Consider the following 25,283-nt stretch of genomic DNA (forward strand, 5'->3'; position numbering starts at 1 on the left):
GTTTGCGAGGCGACGTAATTTCATATGTGTTCCTCTTCCCGGCATGAACCCGTACTGGTCTTCGTTACCAGGTAGCTCACCACCCTACCTAAACAAGTTGCCATAACCTTAGCAAGTAGTTTAGCCTCTATGCCAGACATTGACAAGGGTCTATATGAGCCTGGGTCAAAACGTATCTCTGCCTGGCTTCGGTAGCATGACAATCTGTGCCTTCTCATCCGTTGAGGCAAAGCTCCCATTCGTTTGGCCTCCTGTTGAGTAAACGGGGAGTTAGAAATCGGCGTATGTCTGATTAAATTCCACCAGAATGCCATCTGTGCCCGGGTACTTACATCGAGCCATACTTTGTAGAGCCTCCCATAGTTCATCCAATTGGATTGCTGCATTTAGGTGTGTCGCCTGTTCCTCAGTGAGGCGAGGGAGAGGCACGCCAGCCAGGAACCCCCCCATCTTCGGACAGGGTAGTCTACACAGTCTCCCAATATATCTTAGCCAAGTGGCCAAACAGTACTATATATACATATATATATATCGCCACACAGCAGTGCGAGCAGCGCTGCCATTGGTGCAGCAAGCCTCCCACTAACTTTCAAAACGGCAGCCTATTAAAGTCACTGTGTCACTCCTGAGTGAGTTGGCTGATGTATTGGTAGTAGCCATTGGGCACAGTGAGGTCAGTCAGAATGTGTTGCCGCAGCAGGAATCCTACCTGTTGATGCATTGTAGCCAGTTAGGCTAAACAATGCAACCTGGGAATCATCCTGGACTCCGAGCTCAAAATGGACCGCCAGATCAACTCTGTCTCATCTTCCTGCTTCCACACCCTCCGCCTCCTTCGTAAGACCTTCAAATGGATCCCCCTCGAACACCGAAAGACAGTCACTCACGCCCTGGTCACCAGCAGACTCGACTACGGCAACGCACTCTACGCCGGAATAAACAAAAACCTCATCCGCAAGCTACAGAACATCCAGAACGCCGCCGCAAGACTGGTCCTCAACCTGCCAAAACACTGCCACATCTCCCAGCACCTGCGCACACTCCACTGGCTCCCCGTCGAGGCGAGAATCACCTTTAAGATGCTCACCCATGCACACAAGGCCCTCCACGGCACCGGACCAGCATACCTGAACAGCCGACTCAAATTCCACGCACCCCAAAGGACCCTACGATCAGCCCAGCTTTCCTATGCTGTGGTCCCCCGCACCAGAAAGACCAGATCGGGAGGCCGCTCCTTCTCCTTCCTCGCGGCCAAGGCATGGAACGCCCTTCCGCTCCACCTCAGACAGACAACATCGCTCCCCATCTTCGCAAGAAACCTCAAAACCTGGCTCTTCGACAGACCCCCTCCTTGATGGAATGGAACCTGCACCCCCCCAACTCCCCCCCCACCCCTAGCGCCTTGAGACCCTTACGGGTGAGTAGTCGCGCTTTAACAAACTCCTGATTGATTGATTGGTTAGCTCAGTCAGCCCCCAAGCCTACTGGGAGCATGCCACTCTAGCTTTGAGTAGCATAGCAGCGCTACGACTTGCCAGCTGAGGCTGGCGCTATGACTAAAATGCTAGACTTTGCATTTCAGTGCGGTGTGCAGACCACCACAGTAAAAGGCGTTAGTATAACTCCTGATGCATGATACTTCACGGGGCTGCTCCATGGACTACCTTTACAGTTCAGGTAGTCTTCTTTGCTTGCTGTTGAAGGTGTGATCCTCATGGGGCATCCCAAGTAGGTTCGCAGTACCCCTTCCACACCAACATTTGACATCCAGCCTGGAATATACCTGACGGGGCCTATGATTTGTCAATTTTATGCCGTGTACAACATTTTCTTTGTTCAGGTTTCATATCTTTGCAACAATTTTGAATGGGGCAGTAATTTATCTTTTCTGTTTTACAACATGCATTGATTGAACTTTGTGCAAAGCCGCTGTTTTAGACCGACTTGGGTACTTATGGTACTTGTTTTCTTTTCTTGGTTTGCGTAGTGTGATGAGAAATTACTTTGGAATGTTTGTATTCTTGTTGTTGTGGCCTTTTACATTGAAAGTCTGTCAAGAAAGAAAGGAAAATGAAGACGCTTAATTGAAAACTTCATGATGTAATATTTAATTGCAGCATGTTGCTCTTTTATTCAGCTCTGTCAATGATTTCATTTTGTAGCTTCATAGAAGAATTTACAAAGGCATTCCACTGCAGCTCAGAGGCGAGATTTGGGGTTTAATCCTTGAAATTCCAAAGATGAAAGAAGAGAAGCAAGACCTTTATGATGTAAGTAGCACACAATTTTAATTATGTGATGCATCTGGTGCAAATCTCTAGGCAAAAGGGAGTTCAAAGTATATTTTGATACTCCAAAATTGTCTGGACCCCCAACTCGGAGTCCCTCTACCCTCGATGCAGGGATAATTCTTCTCTTTCCTTGGTTCAATTTCAAGAAAGTACCTTCATATATTGTCATAGTTTGATATCAGCATATGTCCTTTGTTAGCAAAACTCACTGAGACACTTTCTGCCTTATTTCAATTTAAAAAAGAGACTCTTTCTGCCTTTATAGGTTTTTCAATAGCCAAGACCTTATGATTTTGATTTTATCAAAATTACCTGTTTAGTATAATTACTTACAGTCCTTTGGTCTTTTGTGTCATTGACATTTTTCATAGGGTAGTTGTACAGCGCACTCCAGCCATTGGTTAACATTACAGTGAGTGGCCATCAGCACACCATGTAGTTTCATTTTCTTTTTTGCTAAATATATTTCAATACAGTTAAAAATCAATAACAAAAATACATAACTATAGAATAATGACAGTTAAATTTAAATACTAATATAATCACTAAGGAGTTGAAAATTGTAAAACAAGTACATGTTTATAAATTAGATATACGAAAAAAAGAAAAGAAATGAAAAAAATAAAGAATAAAAATAGAAGAAAGGATATAGAAAGACAAAAGGAAAGGGGAAACATAACTAAGTTACAAGTGAGTTAAAAGAGAGCTATGTAGTAAAGGGTAGCCAATATAAATCAGATTTAATCTTCCGATATACCAATAAGGAAGAAACATTGGCTATTCTGTTTGTCACAAATACAATTCCACCATGTTGAAATAGATAACTTAAAAGTATTTTTCCAACAGGAAAATATAACCTTAAAAGAAAGAGCAATAAAAAGATCAAACAACATAGGAGAAAGATAATCAGTCAGGTGACATAGTTCCACAAAACAATTCTAAATTCATAATTGAATATTACATTGAAGGAGCTTTATACATTTTGACCAAACCACGTTCCAAAAATCAAACACATGAGAGTAATAGTAGAGTAAATGAGTTAAGGTACCAGTAGAGGTGGAACAAGACCAACATAATGGCGTTGCAGCAAATTTAGAGATGCATTCAGGAGTAATAACCGCTCTATTATAAACAAAAAAACAGAGATTGCTAGATATGTGCAGATTTAGATGTTTTAAGTATTTTAATCCATATTTTGTCCCATATGTGAACAGGGAATAACATGGAAAGGTCAGATTCCCATAATAATTCAATAGCACTTTTCAATTTTTCAGAAGTAGGGGAAAATAAAATGTTATCTATCTATCTATCTATATATATATATATATATATCGCGATTTTCCTCGCACAGCAACGCACCGCAAGGATCGACAACACTTTGTTCTGGCACAAATTCTTTTATTGGGGCAGCTGTCTAAGAACCGTTTCACCTGACCAGCAAGCTTGTTCACCAATAGTTTGTTGTTTGTAAGGTGGAGCAGGTGGTACGGGTCGAGTTCCAGACCGAGTGGGAAGAGAATGTATTACATTGGAGCTGATATATCGACGATCTGTTTATCGTCTGGAAGGGGACTGAAGAATCTGTTGAGGGTTTTATCAAAAAGCTACAAGAGAATAAACTAAACCTAAAATTCACCAGCACAGTAAGCGCTATTTCAGTCAACTTCCTCGATCTGACGATATATGTACAAGATCACAGCTCCATACAAAACTGTAGAGGAAACACGTTGCTTCATGCAACTAGTTTCCACCCACAAAATCTGATGAGTAGCATACCTTACGGAGAATGCTTAAGAACAATCCGTAATTGCATGACCAAAATTCTTTAGAAACAGAATTATCTATTCTGAGATCCCGCTTTCAAGAGCAAGGCTATACAGATGAGAATATCCAGACATCCATCAGCAAAGCAAAGAAAAGGAGAAGAGAAGATATCTTTTTCAACAAAAGCCAGAGTAAGATCAAACGAGAGACCAATAAAACCAATCAAGTTAGACTGATCACTTCCTTCAACCGCCAGCATGGGCAAATCAAGACTATATTTAATAAGCATTAGATCTTGTACGTAATGACCCCCTGCTTGGCAAGTTAGTTCAGAGACGACTGGCGATCACATTCCGCACAGTCATTTAAACAACTTCTGGTGAGCAATATGCTCCCCCAGAGGCAACAGGGTACTCAGTCAGCAGCATGGCTAAAAAGGAAACCAGGCTTTATAAAGTGCACGAAGTGCAAAGCATGTAATCATGGCAATAATACACAATCCTATACTCTGGGGCTTTCAAAAAGAGTAAAAAAGATCAAGGGTTTTTCTCCTGTAAGACAGATTATGCTGTCTACGTGCCGCAGTGCCCTATGGCCTAAAGTACGTGGGCAGCACAATCCACCCAGCCCATAAGAGGGTTGCAACATCTAAGGGCAGTACGCAATGGGGATAAAGCTTACCTGGTGACGCAACATTTTGAATCCCATCACGAGAAAAGTGTACAAGGGCTTAGTTATTTTGTGATCAATCAAGTATACGTGGGGGCAATCTGGAAAAGAAACTTAGAAGACTTGAGTCCTGCTACATTATTGAATTGAACACACGTACCCCATTGGGGTTGAATCTGGAGGAGGACTTAATTACTCACCTCTAATTAGCTATTGTAACTTACAGGTATTATGATAAATTGAGCAAAAACTATCCAGCATCCTCGAGTAAATTCGTTTTTTGTTTGTTTAGGTTTTTATTTATTATTTTGTTTTTCACAGTTTTTCACTACTTGTGTTATAACATAGATGTATATGGTCTCAATGTGAGTATTTGCCCACTGGGGCAGTATCGTTTCAAATAGTCCCTCCGTTTCAAATATCTCCCCCGTATGGTATTCTCTATGTGTACACCGTAGGACCTCTCAAGAATGTCACTTTAACATAGGTGGGGTACATCCTGGAGGAGAAGGAGGATAACGTAATTTTGGTTAACGAGTGTACAAGCTTGACCATTAACCTATGAGACAGGCTATGTTACAACACAGATAGGACTCAGACTACAAGTGAGAGTTAGCCCACTGGGGCGGGAGTCTGCGCATACAAATGAATTGCCCCGCACGAGAAATTTTGTCAGACAGGTATGGGCGTATTTTGAATATCACCCACTGGGGTTTTATTTCCAGCAATTGTTTCTAGGTGCAGACAGGTGTCTGCGCCAGAGGAGCGATAAAGTTAATTGAAATTGAGGTTAATCTAATCTCCCTCTTGCATTTACAGTAATGATGTTTTGTACTGTTGGAGTTAATTTCTATAGCAATGCAGAGTCTCTGAAAGAATGTCATAAATGGTAATTTGTATTTGGCCATTTACGGAGGCAATTTTAAGGAAACTACGAGTCTGTTGTCCTATGCACTATTTTTGTAGTCCTATTACGTGATGTTTTGTATGCACATGGTGGTTAAAAATAGCTACTTTACAAACAACGAACTATAGGTGAACAAGCCTACTGGACAGGCGAAACGTGTCTTAGGCAGCTGTCCCAATAAAAGAATTTGTGGCCAGAACAAAGTATCGTCGATCCTTGCCGTGCGTTGCAGTGCGAGGAAAATCGCGATAGTGAAAGTACCAGGCCTGGGCGGTCCATTACAGATGACACACCTGCTGATCTGGCAGTGCGGCGGCGATACCGAAGTACGGAAACTTGGAATATATATATATATATCAAACAAACTCGAACCACCATCCTCCAGCAATGCACCGGGGCGCCGCCGGAGGAAGGAGCGAGAGCCGATCCAAGGATTTGCAGGTGAAAAATGATTTTATTCCGTTTTTGTCGCGACCTGCCAGCATAACGTTTCGGCCTACCCAGAGGCCTTGATCACATGACGTTATTGAACGAGCAGTCAATTTTTAAAGTGCACAGTGCAATGAGAGCTGTTACATGATTGGTTGACAGAAGAAGACCTCTACTGAAATAGACGACATACTACATAAAGGTTTGAACATAAATGTTACAATCCCTAATTTTTTAGTGTAGTTAACTTATAACGTTTTATAAAAGGCGACAAATAAATATTGACAGACCTTTTCATAAATATTTACAAAACGTATAAAGTGTCAATGCATAAAGTCATGGCAACAGTGACGTACCGAAGTATTGATTAGATTACTAAAACAATAGGGCAAGGCCCTGATGCGATAAAACCCAAGTGGGTAAAATCTATATCAACCCTCGATAAATCCATAAACATTGACATTACAAACCATGTCAAAAATGCCAAAATGAACCACATGTAACATATGCTCAAAAAAGTGTGTAAAACCAGTGCAAAATAAATAATATAAGAGACCAAACTCTTATAAAAAACAAGCATTTACAATGCAATGGTTTTGCCTTTGACAATGTTAGAGCTATTGGCATTGTAAATGTTAAAATTTCCATCTATGTTTTTTTGGAGTAAACAGATAAATAAATGGTGTTGTTGTTTAGTAGTAAATAGCTTTATTTTTCGAAAGTGTGAGACTTATTGCATTTGCACTTATACACACACACACAGGTATATGTACACAGAGCTATACATACACAGAGAGAGAGAGAGAGAGAGAGAGCTAGAGTGAGAAAGACAGAGAGAGAGAGCTAGAGGGAGTAAGACAGAGAGAGAAGGAGCTAGAGAGAGTAAGACAGAGAGAGAAGGAGACAGAGGGAGCTAGAGGGAGTAAAACAGAGAGAGAGGGAGCTAGACAGAGAGAGGGAGCTATAGGGAGTAAGAGAGAGAGAAGGAGCTAGAGGGAGCTAGAGCGAGCAAGACAGAGAGAGGGGGAGCTAGAGGGAGCAAGGGAGAGAGAGGGAGCTAGAGGGAGCAAGACAGAGAGAGGGAGCTAGAGGGATTAAGACGGAGAGAGAAGGAGCTAGAGAGAGTAAGACAGAGAGAGAAGGAGACAGAGGGAGCTAGAGGGAGTAAAACAGAGAGAGAGGGAGCTAGACAGAGAGGGAGGTGGAGTAAGATAGAGAGAGAAGGAGCTAGAGGGAGCTAGGGCGAGCAAGACAGAGAGAGAGGGAGCTAAAGGGAGCAAGGGAGCTAGAGGGAGCAAGACAGAGAGAGGGAGCTAGAGGGATTAAGACGGAGAGAGAAGGAGCTAGAGGGAGTAAGACAGAGAGAGAGGGAGCTAGAGGGAGTAAGACACAGAGAGAGGGAGCTAGACGGAGCAAGACACAGAGAGAGGGAGCTAGAAAGAGCAAGACATATAGAGAGGGAGCTATAGAGAGTAAGACAGAGAGAGAGAGAGAGCTAGAGTGAGAAAGACAGAGAGAAGCTAGGATTTATCATGTAGTTGGGGGAGTCTTAAATGCCAGTGTCCAGCACATTTACTCAAAATGGCCTTACCTGTTCACTTGTAATATCTAGGAATCAACTTAGACATCACAGAGGCAAACTGTCCCCGTCTGCCTAAAAATGTCACGTTTCTACCGACAGGGGCAACCTCGGATGCCGGGATCCCAACGAGCCAATTGCATTTTTTCCTTGTTTCCCAGGAAACAAGGAAACTTTGTATAGGCCAGGCATAGGACCATGGATTGCCAGGCTAAAGTTAAGATAACATACACATGGCACACCACAAACTTCTTCAGCAGGATCCGAACAAATTTTACTTCTATTCTTACATAGGATATGGGTCCTTTTGCCCCAGTAGGTATAAAAGTGGCCTTGGAGAGCAATGTACTCACAATATACTACACCATTGTGGCATAATCTTGGCCATGACTAAAATGATTTGTGACTGCACGATTACATTTCTCAAACAGCTTTTACGTGCACATTGAGCCAACTGCTCGTGTAACTTGAATTTACATGCGGATATGGCTCTGTGGATAGAGTCCTGCACAGGTGGTGGGCGAGCTGTCTGCCTCACTTGCAATATTTGTGGCATTTTCAGCGACAGGAACGCTCAGTGCTCTGACAGAGAGACGCAATATTCGTACAGCAGGCCTCAGCTCTCTAAAAGAACGCTGTGCACCCGTCCGCCCCCTCCCCAGGCACATATGACGTCGTATCAGACTGAAAAGGCGCGCGCTCGCGCACCAGTGTGACTGACATCGCAGGGTGTGGAACATATTCCAGCCATGAACTTCCTGTTCTATTTCTGAAGCACGCATGGCACAACCCAACGTGATTCTATAAAACATGCCCGATATATTTTTAGTAACTAACATGAAAATACGGTAATAGACTAATTATTCGTAGCATAATCCGTATTAGCAAGAGTTGCTCCAAAACCCGCCTGAAAAGACTTCTTTTTTGGACGGCCGCAAAAAGAGAAAAGAAATGCACTTAATCAACATTTTCACCCTGGTGCTGAGATGAAAATAAATATATCTCTTATTATGTCACAAAGGACTAAGCTTTCATGAGTGGTATTTCCTTACATACTTTTTCTTTCTTTTGAATGTCAAAAGTGAGGAGCAAATAAGAGAAAGTTATTTTTACAAAGTACCTAAGTGTAAAGCGTATGGTCATAGTGCGAGGAACACAAATTCATCGAAAGGAGTTTAAACATCAGAAGCAATAACAACTTACAATAACCTGATGTTAAGAACAATAACATGAGTTAGATTAACAGTATTGATGCCTGCTCGAGTTTCTGAATTGAAACACGCGAGTTAACATTGGCCTTTGGCTGCACCTCTCTACCCGCAGCCACCGAGGAATGTAGTAGGTGACTATCACAAGGAATGGCGTAAGTGCCTGCTGTGCAATGGGCCGAGGGGCCCGAGGTACCAGCTGCTGCAGGGGACGTCCTCCCGCCGTCACTTCTACCAATCTGTGTTTTGTAGAGAGCACCAAGAAGGAGGCGTGCAAGAGACATGGCAGGGCACAGGGCTGGCTGAGGGCTGTCGGAGGGAAGTGGTGAGAATCAGAGGCCAGTGGGGAGGCATAGGACTGTGACGATGTTCATTGTGAGTTTGCATGCTCCTGAGGCATAGGGGTTGTCGAGTGTGAGCCTGCGTAGGTGTGTTAAATGGGTCTGTTCTCCCGTAGGCGTATGTGTGCCACTCGTCAGCGTGGGACACTTTCTGTGTCACTTATTTGTTTGTGGACTGTGACTCCAAATGTGGGTATTTATAGAGAGCGCCATAGACTCATTTGGCCTGGTCCTAGGCGCTCGTGGTTTTCAGGAGACACTGGAGGTCAACTTGTCTCGTCAGGATCACAAATCATCTATAACGAAATCCATGATTAAACGTTTTTTTTGTTGGAAGCGGGGCTCTAGGCAATATTGATTTAAGACTATTGGTAAACTCAGCCTGGTGGTGGACTTAGGGGCCCGGAGCAGAAAAAATAAAATGCCCGTGCATTTCCCAAGGTCATGAAATACAGGGAATCTCAATTACCCAGGAAAGCTGCACAAAAAGGAGCAGGAAAACATCGCTTCAAAGCAACGCATTTCCAGCATTCACTTGTAAGAGGCTGGGGAGGGGGTGGGGCTGGGGCTGGAGGGGGATTTTCACTCCCTGTATTTTCTTGTCTGGTCAGCCGCTTATTTCACTCTGTGTGGCCCTGTGTTCCGAGATCGGCCCCCTCAGCACCCTCAACAGGGTGCTGAGGAAAAAATGTGAATAAAGGAGTTAGGTCGAGTTTAGACCAATTATTACAAAAAACAGGTATGTGCAGTATAAAGTGCCCTGGCTTTGTCTAATGTTTATCTTTGTTTATATTACGGCTACTGGTATATTGCAATAATAATTTCCATCATTCTGACGCACAAGGTTTTCATGCGGATTATAGATAATAACCTAATATTATATATCCTACAAAGTTGAGTCCCTCTACTGCTCTCAGTAGTCGGGGTACGGGTCTATGCATCAACAAACAACTCCTGCAGATGAGACCCCCTCGGACATAGTTGTCTCATTCCTTCCATTCGCAATAGAGATGAGCCTACCTCGCTGTATAGAAGAGAGACACACGTCCATTTTACTTTTCTACAAAGGGGGTGTGAGGAGTTTGATCCCCTTAGAGCGAAGGAAATCTTTCTGGGCGTGCCCTTCAATGTGGGGTCTCACAAGAGTTTATCATCTATGATGAAGCACAAACAGTGTGTGTGCGCATTTAAACTTAGTCAGCACATTGTATACCATGTAAAAAATGGCACACAGCAGTGCACTCTGCACAAACAGAACAAGAAAATCACAGACACCAGCGACACAGCTAGCACCTCCCATCTCGACCGGTCAATAAAGGCTACGCAGCCCATAACTTTACAGATTAGAATCCAGCAGGGAACACAAAACCCAACAGTGCCAGCTGCCATTATGCTGACTGGGAGGATAACAAAAGCACATCATTCTCTCCCCAGAAAGCCGGTCACCATGCCAGGTATGCATACAGCCTAGAGCCAACTATTACGGCCACAGCGACTACCGGGGAGGGGGGGGGGCGGAACGGACACACGGGGAGGGGGGGGGGCGGAACGGACACACGGGGAGGGGGGGGGGGCGGAACGGACACACGGGGAGGGGGGGCGGAACGGACACACGGGGAGGGGGGGGCGGAACGGACACACGGGGAGGGGGGAGGGAATGGCAGCACTCACCTCGACTTCCTCCAGCGGCGGTCGGCTGCGTAATGGGGAAAACAAACAAAATTTAAAAAAACGAAACTCCGCCCACCGCCGCGATGACGACATCGCAGAGGCGGAGAGGGAAAAAATGTCGGGAACGCCCCCGAATCTGGTCCGGCCTTTGACGGACAGATCCGGCTCCCAATGGCTAGCCTCCATTTATGGAGCTAGCCAATGGGAGGAGGGGGCGAGGAGGGGGCGGGATACCCGACCCAAACAGAGAAACATAAGGATTTTGCTAGCGCATGCGTACTTCGTACGCATTGCCAGCAAAACCTAAAAAAGGGGTTAAAATCACATTTAGTTGGTTTAAAAAAAAAAAGAAAAACCACACTGACATAGTGCAACATACAGGGGCTGGCACCTGTAGACTGCCCCTTGTCAAGATGTACAAATGACGGGGGAATTAGCTTAAAACTCATTGTTCATTTTACAATCTACTAAGGTGCTATGGTGGAGTGGTGAAGTGGAGACTATAAACATGTATAGAAATCCTCACTCGCGTTGAGGCCCAGAGGAGACTTAGTCAAGCTCCACAATGTATCTTGTTTCCAATGATCGTAAGATGGCTTCCCGATTCCCTCCCCTTCTCAGTGGGGGGACTGCATCTATAACAAAATACTTTAACAGCCGACTGTTATTGCCGTGACAGTCCTTAAAGTCGCGTGCGACAGTGTAAGCAGCATCATTGGTGTTGATGGCCCTTATGTGCTGAGTATCCGCTTGTGGACCTGCAACTTGGTACTACCAACATATTGCAGGCCACACGGACACTCCAGCACATATGCCGCAAACTCTTGTCTGCACGTCAGCTTCTGTGGATACTCCGGGGGGTGTCAGAAAAAGGTGTAACATTCTGTACGACTCACCCAGTGTTTGCAAGCCTTGCATATTGAGCACTTCCGGAAACCCTTACTGACCTGTAACCACGTGACATTGGTAACTACCTCAGGACTAGATTTAACTAGAGCATCACTCATAGAGCGTGCTTTTCTGAAGGCAATGCCAGGCTTCTTAGACATCAAACTACCAATGATGGGATCATGACAGACCAAGTTCCAATTCCGGTTAACAATTTTATGGAGAGCTTGGTGCTGTCGGTTATACGTCAGAATGAGTCTAACCGGTTGCTTAGTTTCCGTAAGTATCACTGCTCGAGATTTTTTGTAGAACAAGGCCTCCTTCCTCGGAACAGAATTGGCTTTCCGGATAGCCCTGTCGATCGCTATCTCAGTATAACCTCTAGCTAAGAAGCGCTCTCTGCATGCTAATTGGGCTTGTTTACAATGGGACTCAGTGCTGCAAATGCGTCTGATACGCAGCATCTCCCCGTATGGGATACTGCGTATCAGATGCGCCGGATGATGACTTTTGACGTGCAGCACCGTGATCCCAGCTGTGGGTATATATATATATATATATATATTTATATTTATATTTATATATTTATATATGATATGATATATATATGATATATATATATATATATCATAAGCTCCCAATTGCATCGGCAATCCCGAGGCACTCACCAGCGGGTGCAGATTCCGCGCCGATACTCGCGGTCAATTATTAAAGCTCAAACCATTTCCATCACGAAATGTATAACGCACTCCAGGGGTAAGTGGCAAGGTTTTATTTCAGCCCACAAACTTGTGTAACAGACGCGTTTCGGACACAAAGTCCTTCGTCAATGTTTACGTGTTTGACCATCTAGCGGCGCAATATATGCATTATTTCACAGGTAACTGAAAATGGACAATCATTTCAGCGCATTTCAGATATAGCGGCCATCTTAGAGAAGGTTAAATAACACATTTCACATTGATATTGCATAAACAGCTAAAGCCGGTATATTAGGTATATATTGCCGTGTATCGGCAATTGACCGGCATCTTTACCTGAGCGCTGTTAGGCTGTCCGTCTAATCAGTACAAGAGCACAAACATATTCACATAAATATGCACATACCACAACCACATCGATCAATCTGATGATTACTGATCTAGGTACAAATGCATACTGTATTAAATACCATAAATCAAGGCTGGTAATAAAATAAATATACAGGAAAAAAGAAGAATAAGGACGTGTATAGGCTTTTCACCACACCTCGCCAGACCAGGGGCGAAAGAATTAATCAAAATTTCCATAATTATCATTCATATTTACATTTTCGAAATTGTCAAAACATGATTGCTGATTTCAGGGGGTAATGGCGCTGACCATTTTATCGTAGAGTTCTTGTTACTCGCCACCCACATTCTATCAAAGTCAATCAAAATATCAGGTTTTCCCAAAGTTCATGTTTAAAAAAGGGGGAACAAAGGAGAGACGAGAGTTCATCATCATTACATTTTCTTTAACATGCATTTCTACGATCGTGTATACCAATCATCTCCCTAGATGAACCGTTAATTCTTCCCCACTATTAAGACCTAGTGGGTATTTTGTTTGCATGTCTATAATGTAACGCGATTCAAGTCTTCGAAGACTGAGTAGTCGATCCCCCTCTCTGGGATTTAAAGGTATGTGATCCAAACCGAAGTACTGTAACAGCTCCCTGTTACTTTGGTGTACTTCTGCAAAATGTCGAGCTACAGGATATGCCATATCCTTGTTTGTGATAGCTCTTTGGTGTTCTAGAATTCGCATTTTCACATTTTTGATCGTACTTCCAATATATTGGAGTCCACAGGGGCAGGTAAGACAGTAAACAACATAGGGAGTTGTGCATGTGATGAACTCATGGATGGACTTCATTTGAGACATCCCTGGGATCCTATATGAGAAGACCCGTTTACTATTTTCACATGCTCGGCATTTCCCACATGGAAAGAATCCCTTCATGTCCTTAAGTGTCGCACTCACTTTGGGTTTTACTGGTGTCAGATGGCTATGAACAATTTTATCTTTGATAGATCTCAATTTCCTAAAGGTTATCAAAGGTTTCAGCGGGACATCTTTCCCTATTATGGGGTCTGTGTGGAGAATGTGCCAGTTTTTTTGTGAGTACCCTTCTTAGAATGTTGGCCTGGTCCGAAAAAGTCGTTATCATACGAAACTTGTTTTTAATTTCGAAGGATTGGTCTTTCTTATCCTTACTCTCAAGTAGATGTTTCCTAGGGATTCTGGCTACCTTTTTATAGGTCTTCTCCAATTCTGCCTGATTATAACCTCTTATGCGGAATCTCATGACGCATTCTTCTGCAGCTTTTATAAAATCAGAATCCTGTGAACAGTTACGTCTCAATCTGAGGAGTTCCCCATAGGGTATACTTCGAATCAGGCTGGGAGGATGACTGCTTTTAGCATGAAGTATGCTATTTCCGGCCGTGGGTTTCCTATATAAGGCCGTCTCTAGTCTCTCCCCGTTTACATAGACTTTTAGGTCTAAATAGTGTACCTCTGAAACATTAATGTCAGCTGTGAATCTCAAATTTAGACTATTATTATTCAAGTCCTCAATGAATGTTTCGGCTTGTGTGGTGGAGCCCCTCCTCACCAAGAAGAGATCGTCGATATACCGACGCCATACCACGACATGTTCTGCCCACTTGGTGTTTGCCCCTGCTAGGGCCACCTGCTCCTCCCACCAGCCAACGAAAAGATTCGCATAGCTGGGGGCGAAGCAGGTTCCCATCGCAGTCCCTGAGATTTGCCTAAATAATTCAGTACCGAACAGAAATATATTGTTCGTAAGACAAAACTCTAAACACTCAATCCGCATGGTATTATGTTCCATGTATTTGGCGGGTCTTTTTTTCAGGAAATACCTGACTGCCTCTATACCTTGTGTGTGTCTGATACTTGTAGAGAGACTTGTGATGTCTAATGTTATTAAGACATACGTGGTATCCCAGGTGATTAGTTCAAGCTGTTCTACAAAATGTTTGGTATCTCTTACATAGGACTTTAAATCAACAACAAAACTCGATAGAAAAAAGTCAATGTATATAGAGGTTTTCAGTTAATCCTCCCTTTGAGGATACGATAGGCCTCCCTGGGGGACAGTCAAGATCTTTATGAACCTTTGGAAGGTAGTAAAATGTCGGAATGACAGGTTCAGGATTGCGAAGAAACAAAAATTCATTGGTATCCAACATCAGTTTATTTCGCCATTTAGTTAATAGATCATGGTAAGCTTGGATACTATGCTGGTACTCCATTCTGTTGCTCCTTTGGTAATTCTCCACTTCTCCCAATTGTCGTAGAGATTCTTCACAGTATTGTTCTCTCGTAAGGAGCACAACATTACCTCCTTTGTCGGAGGGTTTTATAATTGTTCCTTCCTTTTTCGATATATTGGAAAGTGCAATAGATTGTCCCCTATTCAGATTGTTTTTCATCTTAGATTTCTTGTTTTTTGTTGCTGGTAGAGTCCTTAATTTCATGAGGTCTTGAGCGACTGCCTCTGAGAAGGTGTCGATGGCGTCGTAAGGCATTTGTGGATTAAAATGAGAGGGAGCACGGAAGTTGGTTATGGGAGATTGCTGCTCAATTCCTCTACATTCTCCAACAGAAGGTGATGACTGTGTCGTTTCATCTCTAAGTTCATCCAGCATATCAGCTGTATTTAGGTCTCCGACAGTGAGTACATCTGTAGAATATAATCCCATTTTTTTGGTCGTTTTCTTTAATTCTCCAATTGTTGGTTTGAGTTTATGGAATTTATGCAATTTTATCTTCCTTGTCAATTTAAAGAGGTCGATTCGAGTTTGGGTATACTCGATTTTTGTTGTTGTTAGGGCAGAAGGTTAGTCCCAGTTGCAGCGTTTCTTCTTCTGCCTTAGTAAGCATGTCTTTAGTTAGATTAATGATGGTTAGATTTTCACTGGTATCTACCACCTGCTGCCCTGCTTCTTGCGGGTGTTGTAATTGCTTGTCTTTGCCTTTCCTCTTCCAGCGCCCCCCTCCGAGTTCTTCGTCGTCCTCTGGCGGCTTGACCTTGCCCCCTCTGAGCCATGTCTTTCGGATCAAGTCGAATTCCTGATGAAAAGGATTCTTCCCATTATCATTGGTGACACCAGGTCTTTCATCGCCTGATTGATCTTCATCTGTTACACTTGATTCGGATGTGGCTAGTTCTACAGTTGGAGGCGTATTCTTCTTTTTCTTCATTGCTGCCCTAGGGGCATCGAATTTCTTAGCAAAAGTCAAAATCCTACCAAGGGCATAATCCCGCTCGTCGCGGCCGAATTTCTCTTGTTTTCTCAGTCTTATTTTGAGTTCGTATTTCATTATTCGTTTTTTCATTTCCCCTCTTAGTTGTTCCTGTTTTGTCAAATCGGTATCCTTGGCTATTTCTTTTTCAATTAGAGCGATTTCTTCTAGTGCCTTTGCCCGATCGCTCCATGCAAATTTTACCAGCAGATCTAACATTGCTTTGCATGATGCAGCTGTAAGTTCGGCCCATTGTTCCAACAGCCTGGGGTCTGGACTTTCATAGGCCGGAACAGTATAGATCCTCAGCCCCCTTGGGACTCTGTCGACATCCATGTAGTTTTGTAGGGAAGTGGCCTCCCACCATTTTCTTACTTCCCTCTCACTACATCTCTCCAATTTCATAAATAGATTTGCCAAGGAACTCGATAGTGTCTTCAACCCTCCACCGGCATCTGGTGTGGTGATTGAACCGGGTGCTCTTTTTTAAAAAATATCTAATGCCGCCTCCTGGCGGTCTTTCTCGTCACACATTGTATTATAGCTGTACACGGGAATTTTCAACGTATAAAAGCCGACTTTTACCCCCACGCTTTTTTTTATTTCTGTATTAAATTTTGCAAATGATAAAGCATTACAAAAAATCTCGATTTAGAATAAAGAAGAAGAAAAAAAAATTTAAAAACAAAGCAATCACAGTATACATACATACATGATCCAAAGATCTTCTGTGCAGAGTGTACAGAGTTGAAGGGCTTAATGATAAAAAGTGATGATCAATACTGGGAGACAATCACCATCATCATTAAGTACACTGAACACATTTTAGGGGAACAATGAGAGTGGGAATAAAATGTTATATAAATAGGCAGCTTTGGGAATAGAGTTGTGAGCAATAATATGTAAGGGTCTCAGGGGAGTTAGTGGTACAGTATCAGGAGAGAAATTATTAGTCAATAAAATAGATTGAAGAGCAGATGATATTAGGTTGTATTCCTTCCAAAAAGAGCTTGGTAGACTATATTGTGTTTGTATTTGGGGGAAAGGAATAACAGAATAATGTTGTACAAGTTGATGAACAAACATAATACTGTTCTCCTTCCAATATTTGAAATGTAACGATTTTCGTAAAAATGTTATGAACTTATTATACCAAATGGAAGAGGCTAGAAAACATTGATATAAATCAGAACCAGCAGAAAATATTATATGTTGCAATTGTTGGGAATATTTTAAAGTACAATTAGACATATAAACTACATCAGGAATGAAAAATCCTTCAGTAAAGATCGTTCAAATACAATCCATCGTGGTATGGGAAAATCTTGGGTCATTAGCTAGAGTGTAAAGTTGTCGAATTAAAAAAGCTAAGTGATGTCACTTAAAATCAGGAAATCAGGCACCGCCTTCATTCTTCGGGCATTTATGTTCAGACAAGGCAATACATGAGTGTTTATTATTTCAGAGAAATTTGGTACAAATAGAGTTTATCTGAGATTGTAAAGGTAGTGTAGACAATATATAAAGGACATGTGGTACAATCATCATCTTGATGGTGTCTAATCTACCCCACCATGTAGGTGAAGAGGAGACCATGATGAAAGTAATTTCTGAATTTTAAGTGTTAAAGTACTAAAGTTATAACTAATAGTGCTGGGAATAGCAGAGGAAAACCAAACACCTTGGTATTTAATTTTGAAGGGCCCCAGGTCAAATTAGTGTCAGCAAAAATCTATTGATAACATGAAGAATTTGATGGTAGAATTGCAGTTTTAGAGAAGTTTAGTTTATAACCAGAGATTTTAAAATATAACTTGCAAGAAAGGATTTAAGCAGGAGAGAGAGTTAGACATATTTCTTAAAATATCAGCATAAGCCGATAACTTGGTTTCGAGGTTTTTGTGTTTAAAACCTGATAAAATTGTGTTACAACAAATACGTTCAAGAAAGGGTTCTAAACAAAGAATAAAAAAGCAAAGGAGAAAGGAGACAACCTTGTCTGGTATCTCTGTGTAAGTGAACGTAAGGGTAAAGGTTTACACTCACAAAGACTCTGGCCCGAGGACCAAGTATAATCATTTTATAAATGAAATTAATATAGGGCCGAAGCCAAACCAATGGAGAATAGTAAACTTAAACTGCCAATTAATACTGTCAAAAGCCTTTTCAGCATCAAGAGATAGTGCTGCAAGGGGAGAATATTTCTTACCAAATGCAAGAATATTGGAGAACATTCTAGCATTGTCCGAAGCAAGTCTACCCTTAATAAAATCATATTGATCAGATTTGACAAGTAGGGTAACGGCATTCTTAAGGTGGAATGCTAACAATTTGGCAAATATTTAGCAATCTCAATTAAGTAATGAAATAGAATGATAGTTTTTACAAAGGGTGTGATCTTTGTCAGGTTTAGAAATAACAATGAATCCAAATAAGATCCAGTAGCCTTTGAATCCAAAAGAAAAGATTTGAAAAGTTCAACTAATTTAGAGGCAAAAATGGAATAAAAAAAATGAAAATAGTTCAATAGAAAATCCATCTGGGCCTGGTGCCGCTCTGAAAACCTGCTTTGCTGTTTTTGCTGCCGGACCTCTTCCATCACTGGCCTTGCCCCCTCCCCCCCCCCCCGGACCTTCATTACTGCCTCACGGCGCCCGCTCCACGGGTGCCACCCTGATACCTGCTTTGCTGCTTTTGCTTCCGGACTTCTGCTCCTGATTGCAAGGAGACTTGGGGGCATTTCTACTTGACCTTTCACGGGCCCGCTTCGCGGGCGCCGTTCATAGTACTCCTGGGCATTTTCCAAACAGCGCCGAGGGACTGCGAGACCCAGCAGGCCACTGGACGCTCACCTGCCGCCTCTTCCCTCACTGGTCACGCCCCCCCCCAGGACCTTCATTACTGCCTAACGGCGCCCGCTCCACGGGTGCCGCTCTGAAAACCTGCTTTGCTGTTTTTGCTGCCGGACCTCTTCCATCACTGGCCTTGCCCCCTCCCCTCCCCCCCCCGACCTTCATTACTGCCTCACGGCGCCCGCTCCACGGGTGCCGCCCTGATACCTGCTTTGCTGCTTTTGCTGCCGGACTTCTGCTCCTGATTGCAAGGAGACTTGGGGGCATTTCTACTTGACCTTTCACGGCCCCGCTTCGCGGGCGCCGTTCATAGTACTCCTGGGCATTTTCCAAACAGCGCCGAGGGACTGCGAGGCCCAGCAGGCCACTGGACGCTCACCTGCCGCCTCTTCCCTCACTGGCCACGCCCCCCTGGGAGGGCTATAAATACACAATCACAATAACGCGTCGCGCGCGCGGGCTAAGATGACTTGGTTAGATGACTTAAACATTCGATGCAAAACTAACTACGCCCCAGTGGAGTCACCCAAACCTGCTAGAAGTCTTAGTATACTACCAGAAATTGACAGATCCTTGGAACCCCCGTCATTATCCAATAAATCCAGCATCAAAAACATTCAAAATATTGCACCTCTTCAGGCTAAAACCGCTAAAAGGAAATGCAGCGGTGATAAACATTGCGGAAACCAATCAAAACTTCAAAAGCTATGCTTAAGCCCCACATCTCTAATCTCTAATCCCTCAAAGCCCCCTGAGGTTATTAAGAACCCAGACGGCATAGCATCTCCTACCCATTTGGATTTATTATCCCTAATTGAACAACTTGTCAGCTCTATTATAGCACCGTTGATAACAAAAATGAACACACTAGGGGATAGGCTGACTGGTATTGAAGAATCCAGTAAGTCCAACTTGCTAGTCAATAAATGCACTGTAATATCTAAGTGTCCCAAGGTATCCGCCACACCCACAGCGCCCAAACCAATCAAACAGGACAAAAGGGTCCAAACACAACCATTATTTTCTAGTGGCCCAAATGAACCCAAAATCTCTTCTAAAGACGTTACTCCCCAGCCTACCGTCCCTAGAGCAGGGTATAATAAAGCCACCTCGATACAGCTACCACCGGAGGCTGCCCCATATGTGTGTGTTCTCGCGGGAGCACCGGCTCTTACACCTGGGAAGACTGAGAGACAATGTGACCTATTGAACAAAGTCAAATTTTGGCTGGGAAAAAATAGACCCCTGCCACCTAGTTTAAATGGAGCAATAATCAGTGTAACAAGGGTGGGTTGGTTGGGTTTTCTTCCCAAAGACATCATTGGTGATCTGATACTTGTTAGATTTAGGAGTAGAAACATTGTCCCTTACTTGCAAACCTGGCCGCCTCAAGATGGAGACGGCCCAATATCCGTTTGGGATTTACATGACTTTTATCCTAGAACGTCATCCATCCTCCCACTTAGAACAAAGCCAGTTCAGAACTTGTTAATAGGCAGAGGAGCCTTTGTACCGTGTGGTAGAAATTTTCCTACTTTTCCCCAACATGAATCATTGTATAACAGCACAAGGTATTGACAGCCCTACTAATTGTTGTGTGTTTTTAATGGTAAAACTGTTAAAGCTGAATTCGGTGTTATTGAATGAATGTATGTTTTAATCATGTATGTTTTTAACTGTACGCTTTTATGATTTGAAAACAAAATCGAATAAAGCTATAAGTAAGTAAAAATTAAGTAATGAAATAGAATGATAGTTTTTACAAAGGGTGTGATCTTTGTCAGGTTTAGGAATAACAATGAATCCAAATAAGATCCAGTAGCCTTTGAATCCAAAAGAAAAGATTTGAAAAGTTCAACTAATTTAGAGGCAAAAATGGAATAAAAAAAATGAAAATAGTTCAATAGAAAATCCATCTGGGCCTGGAGCTTTAGCTTTTTTTAGGGATGTAATAGCAACCATGATCTCCTGAAGAGTTATGTTGGCTTCTAATGATTTACATTTATCAGGAATGGAAGGAGGCTTAGGAAGACCATTAAACAGAAAGTATGTATATCGTGTTCTAAAGGATTGGTATTCTATGAATATGTGTAATAGTCTTGGAAAGTGTTAGAAACATCAGCATCTGAGAATGCGACGTTGTTAAGTTCATTGCAATTAGGTCCAATATTTTTACGTTCAGAAATTATTTTTAAATCATTAGCTAACAGCTTTATTTCAACCTCTGTGATATTTTAATTTAATTTTAAACAGGATATTATGCGTATCAGTAGTAGCAAGTTTATTGAGGGTAGACTTGGCTTTAATCAATTTGTGTAAAAAAATAGAAAGGAAGATATTGGAGGTAAAATAAGTGTGTTACAGTGTTTTAATTTGCTGTAGTAATAATAATAATAATCCACATTTGTAAAGCGCACAATCACCCGTAAGGGTCTCTAGGCGCTGGGGGCCGTCGGGAAGATTAAGCAAGCTATTGCCCAGAGTCACATGGTGCTGGGCTAACCTGCCGCCGGAGCCGGGGATCGAACCCTGATCCCCAGATTCCAGCGTCAGTCGCCCTGGCCGCGGCGCCACACCTAGTAACGTGTTATATTGGGAATTTGCTACCTTTTTACCTTTTAGCTGAATAATCTATAGTGAAGGCTTGAAAGGAAGCTTTGAAAGCATCCCTGTTGTTAGGAGTGGTGGTTTCAATGGACTGGTGAAATTTAAAAAACTCATTAATAAAAGCCGTCGTTTCTGTAATAAAATTCTTGTCCGATAGAAGAAAATTATTGAATATCCAACTGTTCGTTTTAGAGTTATTCAGAAATTAATCAAAAGAAGATAAAATAGGATATAAAAGTTAAGATCATTTCTGAGGACTGGATGGAGGGAGGTAGAGACTTAGTAATCAAAATGTAATCAATTCTGGACACAGTATGATGTACGTTAGAGAGAAACGTAAATTCACAATTATCAGGATTATAAATTTTCCAGACATCAAATAATTGACAAGTGGCAATGGCGGATTGAAATGTCTTATGATATTAATCAAGATTAAATTTACATTTAGATTTCCTATCAGTAAAAGGATCAAACCACTGATTAAAATCTCGAATACAATACTTTGGGATTATCAATGGAAGCTAATTATATTTTAATGTTATTCTAAAAATCTAGATCAGGCTTCACAGGACCATAAATATTAAAAACAGAAATCTGTCTGTTATGAATTATAACAGTAACCAGTACCCATCGTCCATCAGTGTCACATTGAGTTGATACAATCTGCACATGTAACGATTTATGAAAAAGGATGGCAACACCTCCATTACGGTTAATGGCTGGAGTATAAACAACCTAGCCTATCCAATGCCGTTGTAACGTAAGCGATTCAACATCATTACAATGAATTTTCTGTAAAAAGAGTAACTTGTGAATTAAAGTTGGACAAATGAGAAAGTACCTTTTGCCAGGATGTCCCAAACCACAAACATTCCACACGACTACGTTAAACATATTGGGGGATCAGGAGTAGGGAGACAGGAATATGGGTGACAAGCGGCAAAAATGTGAGAGGAAAAAAGTCACCATTTATTCACATCTCATAAAATGTAAGCAATGCTGACATAATGACAATGGAGAACAAAAAAACACTCACAGAAAAACAAGAAAAAGAGTAAGACAGTAGGAAGAAGAAATTGGAAATAGGCAGTAAGATGAAGAAACTATTCAAGGAAAGCAATCCGGATCTGAAGTGAAGAGCATGGAAAGCGAGCATGAGAAATGTCAGCACCTAAAACAAGAATAACAGCAGAAAGATAAAAAAATAGAGTATATAAAAGACAAGCATACAGATTAATCATGGAAAAAGAGAAACATGTGCATAACAAAATGAAGAGCACTGAACAGTGGTATCCATAGAATGAGATGAGCTATTCTGAATAAATGATTTTAGTTTAACAGGATCATCAAAGGATTGTGAAGGTGCCTTTGTAGGTAATTATACACTTGCACGGATGCATAGTGCCATAGCGAATGCTCAACGGTTGAATTTGAGGTCAAAGGGCAAGAAATTATTTTCTTCTGGCGTTTGTGGCATTAGAAAGGTCTTGAGATATGATAATATTATAGACGGACAGAGCAAGGCGACTTTTTTCTTTAGCTACCTTCAAAACACGCATCAGGTCTGTGAATTCGAAAAATGCCTCTAGGTGTAGTAGAATGGGTTTGAAGCCGACCAAGGCAATGCGCTCATTGAAGATTCAGAGGTGGGGTTGACTGAAGATATAGAATTTCAGACAAGAATGTCTTTAACCCCTTCGATGCTCATGACGGAACGGTTCCGTCATGAGCCCATAGGCTCAATAGAACGTTCAGCACAGCGCAGGAATCTGCGCCGCGCTGAAGCGGTTAAAAAAATCAGGACCCTCAAAATTCTCTGGTATTTCATATAAACAATTATTATGTCTGGGTTTTTTTTCAAGGTCTTCGGTATGTAGTTTAAGTTTTTGGATTTCTTTCACCAGCAGAGGAATCTTATTGGCATCACCTTGGAGATCACTTATTAAACATCTTACTTTCCATAGCAATCCAAAGATCTTCAATTTGTTGATGCTTTTCATTAGTGGCAATCTTGAAAGTTTTCAGACCCCTCACCTCCTCAAGTATAGTATCCAAAACAGGATTATGAGAATATATAATGTGTGATGGGGGATTATTTTTGGCCCTTTTATGTTTAGTGCAAGAGGAAGAGGGTTTAGAAGTAGGAAGAAGATTGCTGACTATTTTAGCGTAGTGCATAGGATGATGTGAGAACTTTTGAAGTGGTCTAAGCTTGCCCATACACTGTAATAACAGAATGTAAAAGTATGTTGGTAAAACAAAATTAAGTGCAGTAAACTCCAAGACTTAAATATGTGATAATGGCACAAAGTTCAATTCACAAGCGTATCACCAGGAACAAAGGAGGCACTTTGCAGTTTTTAACCCAGTACTGAAATGTAAGACCTGATGCAAATCAGTGAAGCATAAAAAGTAGAAAGAGGAGAAATGCAGCAGAAAAAAGTATCACCATTATAGTATAGATTAAATGGAGTGCCATTGGTAAAATTGAAATGCAGGTGGCATGCTTAAAAAAGTAGTGACCAGTGGAGAAGAAAATTGTGAGGAGCGAACAGCATGCAGACAAAATGGCGGCCACTAGTTAAAAATATTCAGTCACAAATGCAGATGGGAAATGTGTAGAAACAGTCCTCATTAAATATTGAAGAAAGGGCAACTGCAGCGCTGATTCGCAGCTTTACAAAGGAATGTTAGAACATGTGTTGAACAGTGCAGTGTTATGCTGCAGCAAGGAGCCAAGAATGTGAGTGGTGCGCTAATGAAATGACGGCTACTCGCGTCTGACAGGAACTCACTACCATGGTTCTAGAACGAAAAGAAAGCTTCAACACGGCTGGTACCTGACTCAAAATGCAGCAGGGATGGTGTGGAGCCTTCAGAGAAATTCCGGCATTATGGAGTGTGCAGAATTGTAAAGTGCTCTGCACTGTAACAGAGCTCAGCAGTCCGCTGCCATCATGTTGGTGTGGAAACCACTCCCCAATGTAGTTCCTTTTATGTTAGGAGCTATACAACAGTGTGTGCTTTTGAAACGAATATATTTTTCCTTTTTGATAAGTTGTTTTTATATACAACGTTTTATATGATGTGATGAAACAAATCAAGCATTGGTAAAGCCAAAAGTTTGGTTGCTAATGTCAGATGTATTTCCCACAAATAAGAAAATTGCTCAGATTAATTTAACAGGAAGAAGTGCATGAAGAAAGGTGAAAGTATACGTATAATTCATCAGTATTGTTCCTTTGGTCTGGCAGTGCGATTCGTGGAGGTGCTGGTTGAAGAAGGAAGTGAAAATGTAGAAAATGTATGAGTCTGCCATTACTCATCTGTATGTATTTTAACTGTGTACCCAAAGGACCTCATAAAATGTGGGCGCCATCAAATTTGGCTTTTTTTAAATGCAGGCACAGTGTTAGATATATACATCTGATCTTGCCCGGAATAAAATGTGGCCTTGGAATATTTAGGCCTGGTTTCCCGGAGTGAAACGATTGGAGTAAAGGATAAAACCTGCTTTATTTAGAAATGTTGTATTACTAAACCCGGGATGCCCTCAAGATAACCATATAAAAGTACATAACATATCAAAGATTGAAGAAAGGTCCCTTTACAACGTGAGTGTATATTTGGCTCATACAGTGGATTTAAAATCAATAAATGTTGCATTTACAAGATGCAAGAAAGATATAAGTTTCTTAAACATTGTATAGATTTTAAATCCTGAAGAAGGTGTAATGATTACTGTGTACGATCAAAAAACATTGTTTTGATGGTCAAT

The 25,283-nt window shown here is 41.9% G+C and overlaps 1 protein-coding gene across 2 annotated transcripts in view; it reads left to right on the plus strand.

Annotated features, from left to right (window-relative positions):
- The window catches only part of USP6NL (USP6 N-terminal like), a 1,161,829-nt gene that overhangs the window by 822,214 nt on the left and 314,332 nt on the right, over positions 1 to 25,283 (plus strand). For both annotated transcript variants that reach the window (XM_078676738.1, XM_078676728.1), the window contains exon 6: positions 2,163 to 2,270. In XM_078676738.1, coding sequence (XP_078532864.1) covers positions 2,163 to 2,270 — 108 coding nt within the window. The remainder of the gene's footprint in view (positions 1 to 2,162; positions 2,271 to 25,283) is intronic.

Source organism: Lissotriton helveticus, chromosome 1_1 (assembly GCF_964261635.1).
Source record: "Lissotriton helveticus chromosome 1_1, aLisHel1.1, whole genome shotgun sequence".
In the NCBI taxonomy this organism is placed as follows: Eukaryota; Metazoa; Chordata; class Amphibia; order Caudata; family Salamandridae; genus Lissotriton; species Lissotriton helveticus.